This window comes from Chlamydomonas reinhardtii, chromosome 10 (genome assembly GCF_000002595.2).
Source record: "Chlamydomonas reinhardtii strain CC-503 cw92 mt+ chromosome 10, whole genome shotgun sequence".
NCBI classification, from domain to species: domain Eukaryota; kingdom Viridiplantae; phylum Chlorophyta; class Chlorophyceae; order Chlamydomonadales; family Chlamydomonadaceae; genus Chlamydomonas; species Chlamydomonas reinhardtii.
The window spans coordinates 3,856,440-3,870,397 of NC_057013.1; the positions used below are offsets into that span (position 1 = coordinate 3,856,440).

Here is a 13,958-nt window from a genome sequence, read left to right on the forward strand (position 1 = left end):
AGCATACGTGCTGTATATAGCATGGCAGCTAAGATTGCTTGATTACTCCATTTCGCAATCGGGGTGGTTTCAAGGAGCAATTCTGTTTCACAATCTGAACTGTGCACGCGCTGGCACAACTCAGTGTTAGGGCCGTAGGTGCAGGACACTTGCCAAGAGCACCGCACGGTCCTGTAGGCGTCGCTAAGTCGCATGACACGACTGCACTTGCTTCACTCTTTGCAAGGCTTGGGCAGGCTTCAGGATTCACTTCTGGCTTCATGGCACGCACAAATGAGATTCATAAATAGCGTCTGAGACTATGCCGGGAGGCATGGGCGGAGGCGGAGCCTCACATCGCACTGCTGTTCTGTCGCCTCGACCAAAGCAACATGGCCGCTCGTCGCTGGGGTCAATACCTTCATCACCAAGCCTTGGGCGCCAGCGCTCCGGGCGGTACCCGCACCTGCAGCTCCAACTGCTCACCCTCACCCTGTGCGTGCTTGGGCTAGCGCAGATGTGGGGCGTGGGGCCCAACATCGGCCGTGCGCTGCAGAGAGCCGCGCGCGGGGCCTCCCATGTGCCAGCCCCAGATGCCCACGGCATCATCGCGCCAGGTAGCGGCACGGGCACGGGCTTGGACGCTGCAGCCAGCGGCGCAGGGCGCAGCGCAAGCGCTGTTGCTAGCGTCAACAACCCTAGCAGTGCGCGGACGGCGAACGAGGGAGGAGTTGCAGCTCGGATGCAGGCCGGGGCTGCATGGGGCCTGGCCGCGGTGGCGGCGGGGCCAGACGGCAGCGCGGCCTATAACCCGGACGAGTGGCCGCGTGTGTATGGCGGGCAGGCGGAGCCGCACTCGCGCATCCTGAAGCGCTGCTCAGGTACGGGCTGCAGACGGGGCTGTTGTCACCATTCCCATAAAGAGGGGAGGGTGGACTTGACACGCGGCCTTAAAGTTGTTGTGCGCTGCGCTCACGCGGTCGCGAACGGGGCGGACGGGCTGGGCGGCAAAGCGAATGTGTGGGGGAGATGGGCGCACGCCGGCGATGGGAGATTGACGCTGCAAAGCCTGCGGCTACCCAGGCGACGACGATCCACTCCCGAGGCCGACCTTGACTGAACATTGCCCGCACACACCATCTCTGTTCCATGCACGTAGGCAGCCTGTTTGCGCCGCCCCTGGGCCCGGGCGCCCGGCCCGCCGAGGGCCTGGTGGGCATGTGGCTGCCCGAGCGCTTCAACCTGGCCCTGTGCGACCCCCGCACCGGCCAGCAGGCGCTGCTGCTGCTACAGCCTGCCCTGCTACAACCGGCAGGTAACAGCAGCGGCAGTAGCGGTGGAGGCGAGGGCGAAGAGGCACGCCGCTCCGGGCGCCGACTGGCAGCGGCAGCTGGTGTCGAGGACGGTGTAGGCGGAAGCGGCGGGAGCCAGAGCAGCCGCAGCGGGGCGAAGCCGACCCAACGGCAGCTGCTGTCAGATTTAGTGTCACTGCGAAAGGGGCAACAGGAGGGGCATGGAAATGCCACTGCCGGTGGAGATAGCGAGGACTCCCTGAGCAGCCAGGGGCGCCGTTTTGCGTATGCACACGCCGCCGGGGAGGACGCGACGGTGGCGGAGGGCCCGAGCGCAGCCACGGGGGCGGCCTCCGGGACTGCCGAGGACAGCGATAGCAGCGAGGAAGAACACCATACGCACAAAAAGAAGAAAAAGAAGAAGCACAAGCATCACAAGCACAAGCACCACAAGCATCACGCGGAGGAGGTGGACGAAGGCGCTGAGGCGGCAGGCAGCAGCGATGCAACAGCGGCAGAGCGCATGCGCGGCGCAGGCCTGGGCGGGCACTTGAGCGCTCTAGAGGCCACGGCGACGGCTGTGGCCGCGGCTGCCACAGCCACTGCGGCGGCGGCTGGCGGTGGCGGCGGCGCTGTGGGGGAGGCGGTGGACCCGGCCACGCTGTCCATAGAGCTGGCCACGTCCCGGGCGCTCGTGGTGGAGGGAGGTGAGCACTGGGCAGTGGGCCAAGTGTGCGGGGTCGTGTGCTCGCATGCGCTGAGGTAGCCAGGTTGAGGGCTGGCCGCAAACCGGCCGTACCTGGCGCCGCCGCCGCAGGTGCTCTGGTATGGGAGATACAAATGCTGCGAGTGCAAGCGGTCCTCGATTTAGTTTGTTACCGGTGGTGTGCCCCTGTGTCGTTATAACCATGTAACATACGTACAGGCTCCATCCGCATTGCCTGGACGGACGGCGACAGCGATGGCGAGGCCGGCAAGCCGCTGCTGCTGGCGGAGGGCGTGTGGGCGCGGCTGCCGCAGGGAGTGCGCTGCCCGCAGGTGAGCACTGTCGCAAGCAGCAACATGAGCAGCGGGCGGGGCGGGCCGGGCAGCCGCAACGCCGCCATGGCCATATTCCGATAACGTGAGGTGGCATGGTTTGTGCTCACTGAAGAACCAGTACTCAACTTTTGCGTAGGATGACATAGCATGTTGGATTCAACTCGGTAATGGACATGTGTTGTGCCTGCGCAGGTGCCGTACGCGATGTGCCAGTGTGTGGGCGGGGCCGCTGGGAGGGCCACGGGGTCGGCACGCGGCTGCGGCATGGTGTGGCGCGCCGGCGCTGAGCCGCTGGCTGGCGGCGGCCAGGAGGCGGAGGGCGGCGAGGTGGTGGCGGTGCTGGAGGTGGAGAGGCGGGTGCCGCTGAGCGGGCCGGCGCTGGTGCTGGCGGCACACGGGGACCGGGCGGTGGTGGCGCTGCTGGTGCCGGGGGACGACGTGGCGGTGGGTGCGGGGTGACGGGCTCCGAGGGTTTGGAGCGGCGGGAGTTGAGGCGCGAGCACCTGGGGCCAGCAGGGGGCAGGGCACCATGTTGCTAGGTGGAGGCTGGCACGTGGGGCTTGCAGTGTGATGCGGAGGGGTGGGCACATGTTGTCGTAAATGCACATGCACATGCTCCTGCAGGCCATTGCACGGCGTGCGGCTGTGATGGTGCGCTCCGGCGCCGCCTTCACGCGGCAGCTGGAGGCGGCGGTGGGGGCAGCCTACGCCGCACTGAGGCCCGTGCCGCGGGCCATCGGCCTGCCGCCCGGCGCGCCGCCGGAGGACAAGCGGTGAGCTGGGGGAGGCTGCGGGGTTTTCCTGCTTCAGGCCAGCCTGCACTGTCGATCTGCGTGTTTGTTACTCCTGCGCGGTGGCTGGTGCCTACCCATGGCTTGTCAGTGGCTTCCACACACCTCATATACGCGTGTGTGCACTGCTGACCCGATGCACTGCCACACAAAATTCGCCATTCAGTCTGGCCCGCAAGCTGTACGACATCATGTCCTTCAACACCGCGCCCAGCTGGTCCACGCCCGACCGCACCCCGCACGCCTGGAAGTGGCTGTGGGACAGCTGCTTCCACGCCATGGTACGCGTGCAGCGGGGCGTCCTGTCTTGTTATGTTGTGTTGAACTCAAAGCACGGTGCTGGTAGCAGGTTACCTACAATCGGTTGCCCGTGGGGCCCTTGTACATCTGTATTTGTGTCTGTGCGTGTGCGAGTGTGCTTGTGTGGTTGACTAGACGGGGGGCGCGCTCGCGACTGTCTCACTTAAGTTGCTGCCAGCCGTGCTGCGCCACCCACCCCACCCCACCCCACCCAACCCCACCACCAGGGCATGAATCTGATCAATCACACCGCAGCCTGGGAGCAGCTCAAGGTGAGGGGCGTGGCATTGGACACGCATGCCCGTATGCGCCCTCCTCGCCAGGAACGAGAGGCAGCCGTGTGTGCTGGTGACTGACTGGTTAGCTGCCTGGCAGGCTGGCAGACTGGCTGACTGGCTGGTCAATTTACTCGAATGGTTGTCATGCCACCACACAGGGCCTGTTGGAGTGCCAGCAGGGCGACGGCTTCATTCCGCATATGTGTGGTGACGGCCCGGCCGCTGGCAAGCCGGGCAGCAGCACTGCCGGTGGCGGTGTCAGCAGTGGCACGCAGCCACAGCCGCCGCAGCAGCAGAAGGACGCTCCGTCCAGCTCGCTCACCCAGCCGCCGCTGCTGGCCTGGGCGGTGTGGGACAACTACTTGTTCAGTCGGGACAAGGCCCGGCTGGAGTGGGCGCTGCCACGACTGGTCAAGTGAGTACCGGCTTGCGCACGTGGTATCAGTACGACCTGTCGTAAACGGTCGTTGGTCAACTGATGTGATTACCTCGTAAGCTCATATGAGGGACGCGGCGGCCGGTGCCGCAAAGTGTACTTCGTATCATGCTCTTCCTTCCTCCCACCTGCCAGGCTACTCAACTGGCTGGCTGCTCACCGCTCCCGCGACAAGGGCCTTACCTACTTCTACGTGCACGGCTTTGAGAGCGGCATGGATAACAGCCCGCGATTTGATAGCCGCGGACTGGGGCTGGGCAGCTTCCTGGTGGGTGCGGGGTGACCCTTTCGCCATTCTCATTACTGAATCAGGGACACGAGAACGCGTGGCATGGAAAATAAGGCCACAGTAGCGATGGGCGTGTGTGTATCAACGTGGAGAACGGGAAAAGGGGATTGGCGCAAGCCGCTGAGGCATACAGGAATGCACTGGTGACGATTTGGGCAGCTGCGTAAAGCTGTCATCCATGGGCTAAGCCCGTCTCGCCATGTCTTAACCCTTGGTCTCGTGCAGGGCACACTGGCGAGGGCAGTTAGCAAAGATGCCAAGGTGCGTGATGCGGAAGATCCTCCCCGGCGCTTACGTACACAAGTCAGGGGCAAAGCCATGATGCCGTACTTGCTTTGCTTGAAACAGAACCAGTCGACGTTAGCTTTGCCCTCGTTACCGCAACTCCACACGGCATCCGGCGATCCTCACGCGCGCGCACATGCAATCGCCCATTCGCACGCCGCCGCAGGTGGGCACGTGCGCTGTGTGCACGCCGCACATGGTGTCGGTGGACCTGACGGCGCTGGTGGCCCGGGAGATGGCGCACGTTGCACGAATGTACGGCGTGCTCAAGCAGCACCAGGTGGGGCCGGGGGGCTAGGGCAGGTCCTGTGGCCCTGCGTGTCAGAGGCAAGGGGAAGGGGCCTGCCGCCTCATCGGCTCTGCAGTTGCTGGCCCTCCGGCAGGCACGCCTTTTCATCGCGCTCTCTCTCTAGCTCTGTATATACACACACACACACACACACACACACACACACACACACACACACACGTTCACACATGCACACACACATGCATACCGTAATAAGAAGCTGTCATTCCTTCCCACCTTGGGCGGGCATTCAACCCCACCTCCCCACCTCCCCACCCCTCACCCTGTGTCCTGTCCTGTCCTGTCCTGTCCTGTCCTCTTCAGGACCAGGACCACTGGCTGGACCGCAGCCGGGTGGTGCTGGCGGCGCTGGCGGCCAGCTGCTGGAGCCCCGACACCCGCATGTTCGGAGACCTGGTCATGTCGGGAGGAGTGCTCGGAGGACTGCTCAGCACCACTGGCAGCAGCAGCAGCGGCAGTAGCTTGGGCGGTGTCGGCAGTAGCAGCAACGGCAGCAGCGCGGCCGGCGCGATGACGGCGGAGGTGCTGTGGGCGCAGTTGGAGAAGAGCCGGCCTCGCGGCCACGTGAGCGAGCTGGTGACGGTGGCGGGGCTGGTGCCGCTGTTGGGGGGGCGGCTGCCGCGGCCCTTCCTGGAGGGACTGCTGCAGCACCTGCAGGTGAGGGGCTGTAGGGGGAGGCAGCTGAAAGGGCGGCAATCAAGCCTTGAATGCAGGAAGGCGCGAGACGTTCAGCCGCTCAGGGCAGGGCGTGGGATGTGGAAGGTGGGAGGGTTTTGGGTACATGGGGAGCATAAGGACAGGAGGGCGTTAAGGGCCATGTAAACTAAAGTGAGGCGATCGGGGCAGGGGCAGGGGCAGATGCAGCTGGGTCAGGGTAGCCTGACTCCTCTGTCCACACCACGCCGGCGCATCATCCCGCCCCCCTTCCCCCGCCGCCTCCTCCTCCTCCTGCAGGACCCGACCTCCTTCGCCACGCGCGTGCCGCTGCCCAGTGTGGCGCTGTCCTCGCAGCAGCCCGCGTCGGCTCAGGGCGCCGGCGGCGGCGACATGTGGCGCGGCCCCATGTGGATAAACATGAACTACCTGGTGGCGGTGGGCCTGCGGGAGCAGGTGGCGGCGCCGGCGGCGGGCGGCGCGGGCGGCGGCTGCGGGGCGCTGTGTGCGGAGCTGGCGGACTGCATCATGAACCGGTGGGTGCAGTCTTGTTGGCGGTAGGAGGAGAGTGAAGAGCTTGCTTGGATGCACCGCTGTGTCCAGACAGGGCACGGATTGCAGTACAGGTTGCTCATAGCCGTGCTGTACCCCACTCCGGTATGCTGCAGGACCATCTCCGAGGTACGCCGCTGGTACGATGGCGACGTGCCCGGTGGCGGCGACCCCAAAACCGGCGGCAGTAGCAATAGCAGCAGCAGCGGCAACGGCACGGCCGACCCGCCGGTTATTGCCACGGGCACTGTGTTTGAGTACTACGATTCAGCGGGCCTCATTCCGCCCACCCGACTGGCACGCAAGGGCGTGGCGGGCGTGGGCGGCGTGCGCGACTACCACTGGACGGCGGCGCTCACGCTGCGCATGATGGCGGAGCGGGCGGCTACCATCGCGGCGGGCGGTCCGGCCGGTGTGGTGGGGGTGGCTGCACGGGCGTCTGGAGGCGCAGGAGCAGGAGCAGGGGCAGGGTCAGGGGCAGGAGGTGGAACAGGTTTGGGGGCGGCAGGAGGCGGAGCGGTGGGCATTGGTGGTAGCGGGAGCAATCGCGGTGTGGGCAGGAGCAGCCAGGGAGCGGATGTGGTGTTGGAGGAGGCGGTGACCGAGATATTGGACGGGGAGGAGGAGGAGGAGCGGGAGCAAGGAGGCGGACTGTTTGGGCACTGGGGCTCGGGGGGCGGGAGTGGTGGGAGTGGCGGGACAGGGCGCGGTTCGCTAGCTACGTGGGTGCCGCATAAACCACTATGGGGTGAGTTCTGAATGATCTTGATGGTGTTTGTGCCAAGTATAGCCAATACACTGGTCAGCTTCCAGAAGCATAGACTTCGTCAAGTAGGCTTGTATCATCAATGAACAAGTCCCTTGAGTCAGCGCCTTGTAAGTCGAAGCGCGTGACATGTAAAATGTGTATGTTTTTAAAGATAGGACACGAAATGTGTGTGTGTGTGTGTGTGTTCGCTCTTGTCCTGGACTTCGTGAAGTTAGGTAGGAGCTCTCGGATGACCGTCCTGGGTTTCCACTCGGCCCTGTGCGGACAACTGGGACAGCCGGCCAGAGGGCAGGGTGCGCTGCTTCAGGCAGGCGTGGCGAGGGTAAGTTTCCCCACGAATAAGTTACCCGTCCCCAGACGAAGTAGTCTGACAGAAGGGTCGGTGGTCGGCCACGGACACATGGACATGTGTGGCATGGCTGCCAGTCAAGTTGTGATTCCAGCTGAACCGAAGGTACACAATTATAGAGCTCGCCGAGAGCAGTCGGTTGACACCGACCTGGCTAAATACCAAAGGGTTTTGAAGGGGTTTTGAGGGGCTGCACGTTGGTGGGGGTCGGTCGGTCGGTCCGGAGGGGGGTTCGGGAGGTTTTGGGACATGGGGTCTGGAGGTTTCGTTCGTACCCCCCCCCCTGCCGTTCCCAGACGGTACTCTTTGTCCTTGGCGGCCTTGGTACCCCTGGTGTGAGTGCGTGACCCTTCACCCGCGGCCCTGGGGGCTACCCCGTGCGTCAAGCCCAAATGGCTGCCGCCTCAACCCCCTCCCCACTGCATTTACGTCGAATTTCCTTGATAAACGATCTTGGACCTAGGGACCTTGTAGACCTTGGCTCATTGGCTGGACAGCGCGAAACAGCTAAAGCTGCTACGTATTCTCTCCTGTCGCCCCGCAACCTGGAATGCCGGAACGGCTGGCAAACTGGCTAGCAAGCTGGATGTCGCGCGGGGGTAGGTCTGGTGGAGACCAAGTACGCGAGATGAACGGACTGGCGAGATGGACAGACTGGGGCACTGGCGTGCGTGTACACGCTTCCAACTCCATCCTTTACAGTCTGCGGGTATCCTGGCCATTGCCAAGGCCACTGCGGCACTGTCACCACGCGTAGTTCACCATCTAATACGCATGCACCATCAGTCGGGCCATCCGCTGTTCGGTGCCACAACATAGTCAACTGGATGGGACCTCGCCCAACCCTTTGGGGAAACACTATGGTATCCATCTACGTCAGATGCTTTCCGACCGGCCACAAAAGCACCGCCCCTCACCTTCGGAGGCGCAGCCACCAAGAGCGAGCTTCTTGTGTGGGACTTGCATACAACAGTCCTGAACCAAAAGTATCACAGAGAGGCCCTAAGCCCCGCCCCAGCTGAAGCCGCCAATCTGCTGGCCAGCACCCGGGCGGTGCGCTACTCTACGGCTCTCCATAGGCTTGCGCCTTCTACGGGGAGCTTAAATCAATCTATTGCTTGCGAAACCTACTCTACGGCTCTCCATAGGCTTGCGCCTTCTACGGGGAGCTTAAATCAATCCATACACTAGTCCTTGCTGTGCCCGCATTTACGTACGCGTTCAACCACTCCATCCGGCCACAAATCTCTAGGTATCATACAAAACCCCTGCTTGGGCCCGAGCTGCGAATCACTCATAGTTCACTCTAGGGGGCTGGGAGGCACGCCCCACATCGACATCCGGCAGCGCACATTTGCGGCGCGCAGTAATCACTTCATTCTGAGCATGTATGTGTGCGGCGTGAATCAACGCCGCAGATAGGGCTTGTTAGTGCACTTAGTGCACTAGGTGCACTGCTGGTGCAGTATCGCACCCAGTAGTGTCAAGCACCCTGCGAAAGTTCCGGGACGTCATGCTGCGAGCCTGCGAGCTCACTCCTACGCTTGTCACGGCGGCTGGTGTTCCGTTAGGACCATCCATTCAATGGGATGGCTGTCACCTCATCTGAAGGCGTGGCCAATTAGCCGTGCGGCCTCATTATCTTGCTGCGAATAGGCACAAGTAGTGCCTTTGCTTATACCTGCATACTTATACCAAGTGGCACGCCACCCCTCTTGCCGCTGCTTGTTGCGGCCTTAACTCCATAGTACCCTTTGTCGTTTGCGGTCAGTGTAGTGCGCGCTCGTCAGGCGCAAGGCCGCGCGCCCGCCGGTCAAGCTGCTGCCAGCCGCCGCGCGCGTGGTCCGCTGATCCGTCCTGCCCGGCAGCTGCATAGCGGCGCATTATTAGGCGCTTGCCGCCTTGGGCTGTATCACAAAGCCCGGCGCCACCGACACCTCCGTGTAGACGGAAGGCACCTTGGACCATTGATAGCTTAACACAGTGTGCAGCGTCGGGAAGACGGTGCGTGTGGCGTCCTGCGCCGCCGTCTGCTCCATGTCGGCCCGGCGCCACTCCGCAAATTGGCGCGCCTGAGCCGCCTGCGCCGCGGCGTGCTCCTCAGCCGACATGACCGGGGTGGGCACCTCCTGCTGCTGCACCGACGCCGGCGCTGCCGCAGCGGCAGCGGCGGCGGCAATGCTAACGGGCTTGGCTGCCACGGAGGTGGCGGCGTCACTGGCCGCCTGCTGCAGCTTCAAGAAGGAGGCCTGCAGCTGGCGCGGACCGCTCAGCAGGTTGCCGCCGAGGGCCATTGGCCGGGGCGAAGACAGCACCGAGTAAGCCACGCAGGCCTCTGCCGGGATCACGTCACCGCCAGCAGCGTCACAGCCGCTAGCCGCCGGCGCAGCACCGTGCAGCGCGGCGGCAATGGACGCGACTGGGAGCAGGATGCGCGCGGGCTTGGCGGGCTTCTGCTGCTTAGGCGCCGGCGGAGGCGCGAGTGCGGATTTGGAGGAGCAGCTGTTGGGGTCGCTGCTGACGCACACAACCGCAGGCTCGAAGGCGACTTTGACCTCACGGATCCGGTCAAAGCTATCTGCCGAGCGGAGACTGTTGTCGGAAGTGCTCCGCGACAGTGTTGCCGGCGACGCAGCGCAGTCTGCAAAGGAGGACGAAATGGAGTTTCAGCGACTGGCCCATTATTTCGTTTACGTGAGCACCATAGCCACCCGCAATGCCCGCAAAGCCTCGCCAATAATGCAGATGCTGCCACTCACCCGACGGGGTCGCAATGCCAGTGCTCGCGAGCGAGCAGTGCCGAGCGAAATGCTTCCACACGCCCTTGACTCCGCGCGCAGCCCTAGCCAGCCAGGCTAGCCACATCTTGTGAGGGCGCCTCGAAGAGCGAGAGCCCGAGCCATCAGCGGCATTGACGAAGCGGTGCGGAGGCACAGTCGCGTGAATCATTCGTTTTTTGCTTTCACGTTAAAGTGAGCAGGTAATAAGTTGAACAAGCCCGCAATGGATGGCTAGCTGGAAATGTGTATTGAGGGAAACAGGCAGACGCACGCCCGAACGCGGGGCTTTAATGCCCAAATTGCGAGGTACGGCGCGCCATCGGCAACCCGCGACAGATGCCAACAGATATCAAGTTTATCAGGGGTCCGAAGCGGTAGCCGACGGTGACAATTTGAGGGAACACATTTTCGCTCCGCTTTGCTTCGCTGCGGTCCCCGCGCAAGCTCGGAACCGCCGAATCGACCATTTGCGTCTGCAAGTAAACATGTGAATCGCGCATTTGCCAGCAGAAGCTCGTTCGTGACCGCCCTTAATGCAAGTTGTCCTTCACAGCCTCACGGAAGCTGCAGGCTTGGCAGATGCGTGAGATATCGCAATCAGCGGCTCGCAACAGTTCGACAACGTCCACAGAGCGCGTCTGAGCCCCACCAGACTTTGCACCGCGCAACACTCGCCCGGCCAGCCCGCACAGCCGCACCACGCTAACGTATTCCAACATCCAGCCCATGCTTGTAGCGGAAGACGCAACCAAGCGTGGCTTGGCAAGGTAGTGCGGTGCACCGATGGCGCGCCGTACCTCGCAATTTGGGCATTAAAGCCCCGCGTTCGGGCGTGCGTCTGCCTGTTTCCCTCAATACACATTTCCAGCTAGCCATCCATTGCGGGCTTGTTCAACTTATTACCTGCTCACTTTAACGTGAAAGCAAAAAACGAATGATTCACGCGACTGTGCCTCCGCACCGCTTCGTCAATGCCGCTGATGGCTCGGGCTCTCGCTCTTCGAGGCGCCCTCACAAGATGTGGCTAGCCTGGCTGGCTAGGGCTGCGCGCGGAGTCAAGGGCGTGTGGAAGCATTTCGCTCGGCACTACTCGCTCGCGAGCACTGGCATTGCGACCCCGTCGGGTGAGTGGCAGCATCTGCATTATTGGCGAGGCTTTGCGGGCATTGCGGGTGGCTATGGTGCTCACGTAAACGAAATAATGGGCCAGTCGCTGAAACTCCACTTCGTCCTCCTTTGCAGACTGCGCTGCGTCGCCGGCAACACTATCGCGGAGCACTTCCGACAACAGTCTCCGCTCGGCAGATAGCTTTGACCGGATCCGTGAGGTCAAAGTCGCCTTCGAGCCTGCGGTTGTGTGCGTCAGCAGCGACCCCAACAGCTGCTCCTCCAAATCCGCACTCGCGCCTCCGCCGGCGCCTAAGCAGCAGAAGCCCGCCAAGCCCGCGCGCATCCTGCTCCCAGTCGCGTCCGTTGCCGCCGCGCTGCACGGTGCTGCGCCGGCGGCTAGCGGCTGTGACGCTGCTGGCGGTGACGTGATCCCGGCAGAGGCCTGCGTGGCTTACTCGGTGCTGTCTTCGCCCCGGCCAATGGCCCTCGGCGGCAACCTGCTGAGCGGTCCGCGCCAGCTGCAGGCCTCCTTCTTGAAGCTGCAGCAGGCGGCCAGTGACGCCGCCACCTCCGTGGCAGCCAAGCCCGTTAGCATTGCCGCCGCCGCTGCCGCTGCGGCAGCGCCGGCGTCGGTGCAGCAGCAGGAGGTGCCCACCCCGGTCATGTCGGCTGAGGAGCACGCTGCGGCGCAGGCGGCTCAGGCGCGCCAGTTTGCGGAGTGGCGCCGGGCCGACATGGAGCAGACGGCGGCGCAGGACGCCACACGCACCGTCTTCCCGACGCTGCACACTGTGTTAAGCTATCAATGGTCCAAGGTGCCTTCCGTCTACACGGAGGTGTCGGTGGCGCCGGGCTTTGTGATACAGCCCAAGGCGGCAAGCGCCTTATAATGCGCCGCTATGCAGCTGCCGGGCAGGACGGATCAGCGGACCACGCGCGCGGCGGCTGGCAGCAGCTTGACCGGCGGGCGCGCGGCCTTGCGCCTGACGAGCGCGCACTACACTGACCGCAAACGACAAAGGGTACTATGGAGTTAAGGCCGCAACAAGCAGCGGCAAGAGGGGTGGCGTGCCACTTGGTATAAGTATGCAGGTATAAGCAAAGGCACTACTTGTGCCTATTCGCAGCAAGATAATGAGGCCGCACGGCTAATTGGCCACGCCTTCAGATGAGGTGACAGCCATCCCATTGAATGGATGGTCCTAACGGAACACCAGCCGCCGTGACAAGCGTAGGAGTGAGCTCGCAGGCTCGCAGCATGACGTCCCGGAACTTTCGCAGGGTGCTTGACACTACTGGGTGCGATACTGCACCAGCAGTGCACCTAGTGCACTAAGTGCACTAACAAGCCCTATCTGCGGCGTTGATTCACGCCGCACACATACATGCTCAGAATGAAGTGATTACTGCGCGCCGCAAATGTGCGCTGCCGGATGTCGATGTGGGGCGTGCCTCCCAGCCCCCTAGAGTGAACTATGAGTGATTCGCAGCTCGGGCCCAAGCAGGGGTTTTGTATGATACCTAGAGATTTGTGGCCGGATGGAGTGGTTGAACGCGTACGTAAATGCGGGCACAGCAAGGACTAGTGTATGGATTGATTTAAGCTCCCCGTAGAAGGCGCAAGCCTATGGAGAGCCGTAGAGTAGGTTTCGCAAGCAATAGATTGATTTGAGCTCCCCGTAGAAGGCGCAGGCCTATGGAGAGCCGTAGAGTAGCGCACCGCCCGGGTGCTGGCCAGCAGATTGGCGGCTTCAGCTGGGGCGGGGCTTAGGGCCTCTCTGTGATACTTTTGGTTCAGGACTGTTGTATGCAAGTCCCACACAAGAAGCTCTTGGTGGCTGCGCCTCCGAAGGTGAGGGGCGGTGCTTTTGTGGCCGGTCGGAAAGCATCTGACGTAGATGGATACCATAGTGTTTCCCCAAAGGGTTGGACGAGGTCCCATCCAGTTGACTATGTTGTGGCACCGAACAGCGGATGGCCCGACTGATGGTGCATGCGTATTAGATGGTGAACTACGCGTGGTGACAGTGCCGCAGTGGCCTTGGCAATGGCCAGGATACCCGCAGACTGTAAAGGATGGAGTTGGAAGCGTGTACACGCACGTCAGTGCCCCAGTCTGTCCATCTCGCGCACTTGGTCCCCACCAGATCTACCCCCGCGTGACACCCAGCTTGCCCGCCATCCTGGGTTGTGGAGCGACATGACGGAATACGTAGCCAGTGTGTGTAATCTTGCGGGATGTTGAGCACTTGAGCGCTGTCCAGCCAAGGTCCAATGGGGGGATGAGGCCGCGGCTATGTGGGCTCGACGCACGTGGTAGTCCCCAGGGGCCAAGGGTCACGCCAGGGGTTGGCAAGGCCGCCAAGGACAACGCGTACAGCGTACCGTCTGGTCACGGGCTCACGGCCCGCAGATTCATAGTTGAACCAGCAAGTGTGCTCAGTGCTCGTATCTTACGAAGGCAGGGGCGGCGTCAGTGGCCGATTTCCTTAAAATGGCTTCGTTTACTTGACGAAACAGGCTGCCGCCGCTTCGTTCACCCCCAAAATTTTTCCGGGGGCTCCGCCCCGGACCCGCACGATGTCGACACCGACACGACACGCCCACTCCTCCCCTGCTTCCCGCCGACCCAACCTCACTCTCCCGCCAGGGGAACCCCTGTCTCCCGCCGTCAACACCCATAGATACAGCCCTTTGAGCCTTCTTACCATATGCCACGCAGGTTTCGGCCGTGGAGTAGCCG

General features: G+C 62.9%; 3 protein-coding genes across 3 annotated transcripts; 2 read left to right on the forward strand and 1 right to left on the reverse strand.

Moving 5' to 3' along the window:
- The first annotated feature begins 73 nt into the window (after window positions 1-73).
- CHLRE_10g447550v5 (uncharacterized protein) lies at window positions 74-7,495 on the forward strand. Its single transcript, XM_001698250.3, has 14 exons — window positions 74-860; window positions 1,139-1,978; window positions 2,197-2,309; window positions 2,505-2,756; window positions 2,937-3,085; window positions 3,270-3,384; window positions 3,631-3,675; window positions 3,840-4,096; window positions 4,253-4,385; window positions 4,632-4,667; window positions 4,858-4,971; window positions 5,305-5,658; window positions 5,956-6,191; window positions 6,324-7,495. The coding sequence occupies exons 1-14, from the start codon at window positions 314-316 to the stop codon at window positions 6,964-6,966; spliced, it is 3,834 nt and encodes a 1,277-aa protein (XP_001698302.2). The 5' UTR covers window positions 74-313; the 3' UTR covers window positions 6,967-7,495.
- A 514-nt stretch (window positions 7,496-8,009) lies between these two features.
- On the reverse strand, window positions 8,010-10,693 carry CHLRE_10g447600v5 (uncharacterized protein). The gene is made up of 2 exons (XM_043066908.1): window positions 10,085-10,693; window positions 8,010-9,966 (listed from the first exon to the last, which is right to left on the reverse strand). The coding sequence occupies exons 1-2, from the start codon at window positions 10,272-10,274 to the stop codon at window positions 9,212-9,214; spliced, it is 945 nt and encodes a 314-aa protein (XP_042920305.1). The 5' UTR covers window positions 10,275-10,693; the 3' UTR covers window positions 8,010-9,211.
- A 160-nt stretch (window positions 10,694-10,853) lies between these two features.
- Window positions 10,854-13,300, forward strand: CHLRE_10g447650v5 (uncharacterized protein). Its single transcript, XM_043066909.1, has 2 exons — window positions 10,854-11,229; window positions 11,348-13,300. The coding sequence occupies exons 1-2, from the start codon at window positions 11,124-11,126 to the stop codon at window positions 12,103-12,105; spliced, it is 864 nt and encodes a 287-aa protein (XP_042920306.1). The 5' UTR covers window positions 10,854-11,123; the 3' UTR covers window positions 12,106-13,300.
- The last annotated feature ends 658 nt before the right edge of the window (window positions 13,301-13,958 follow it).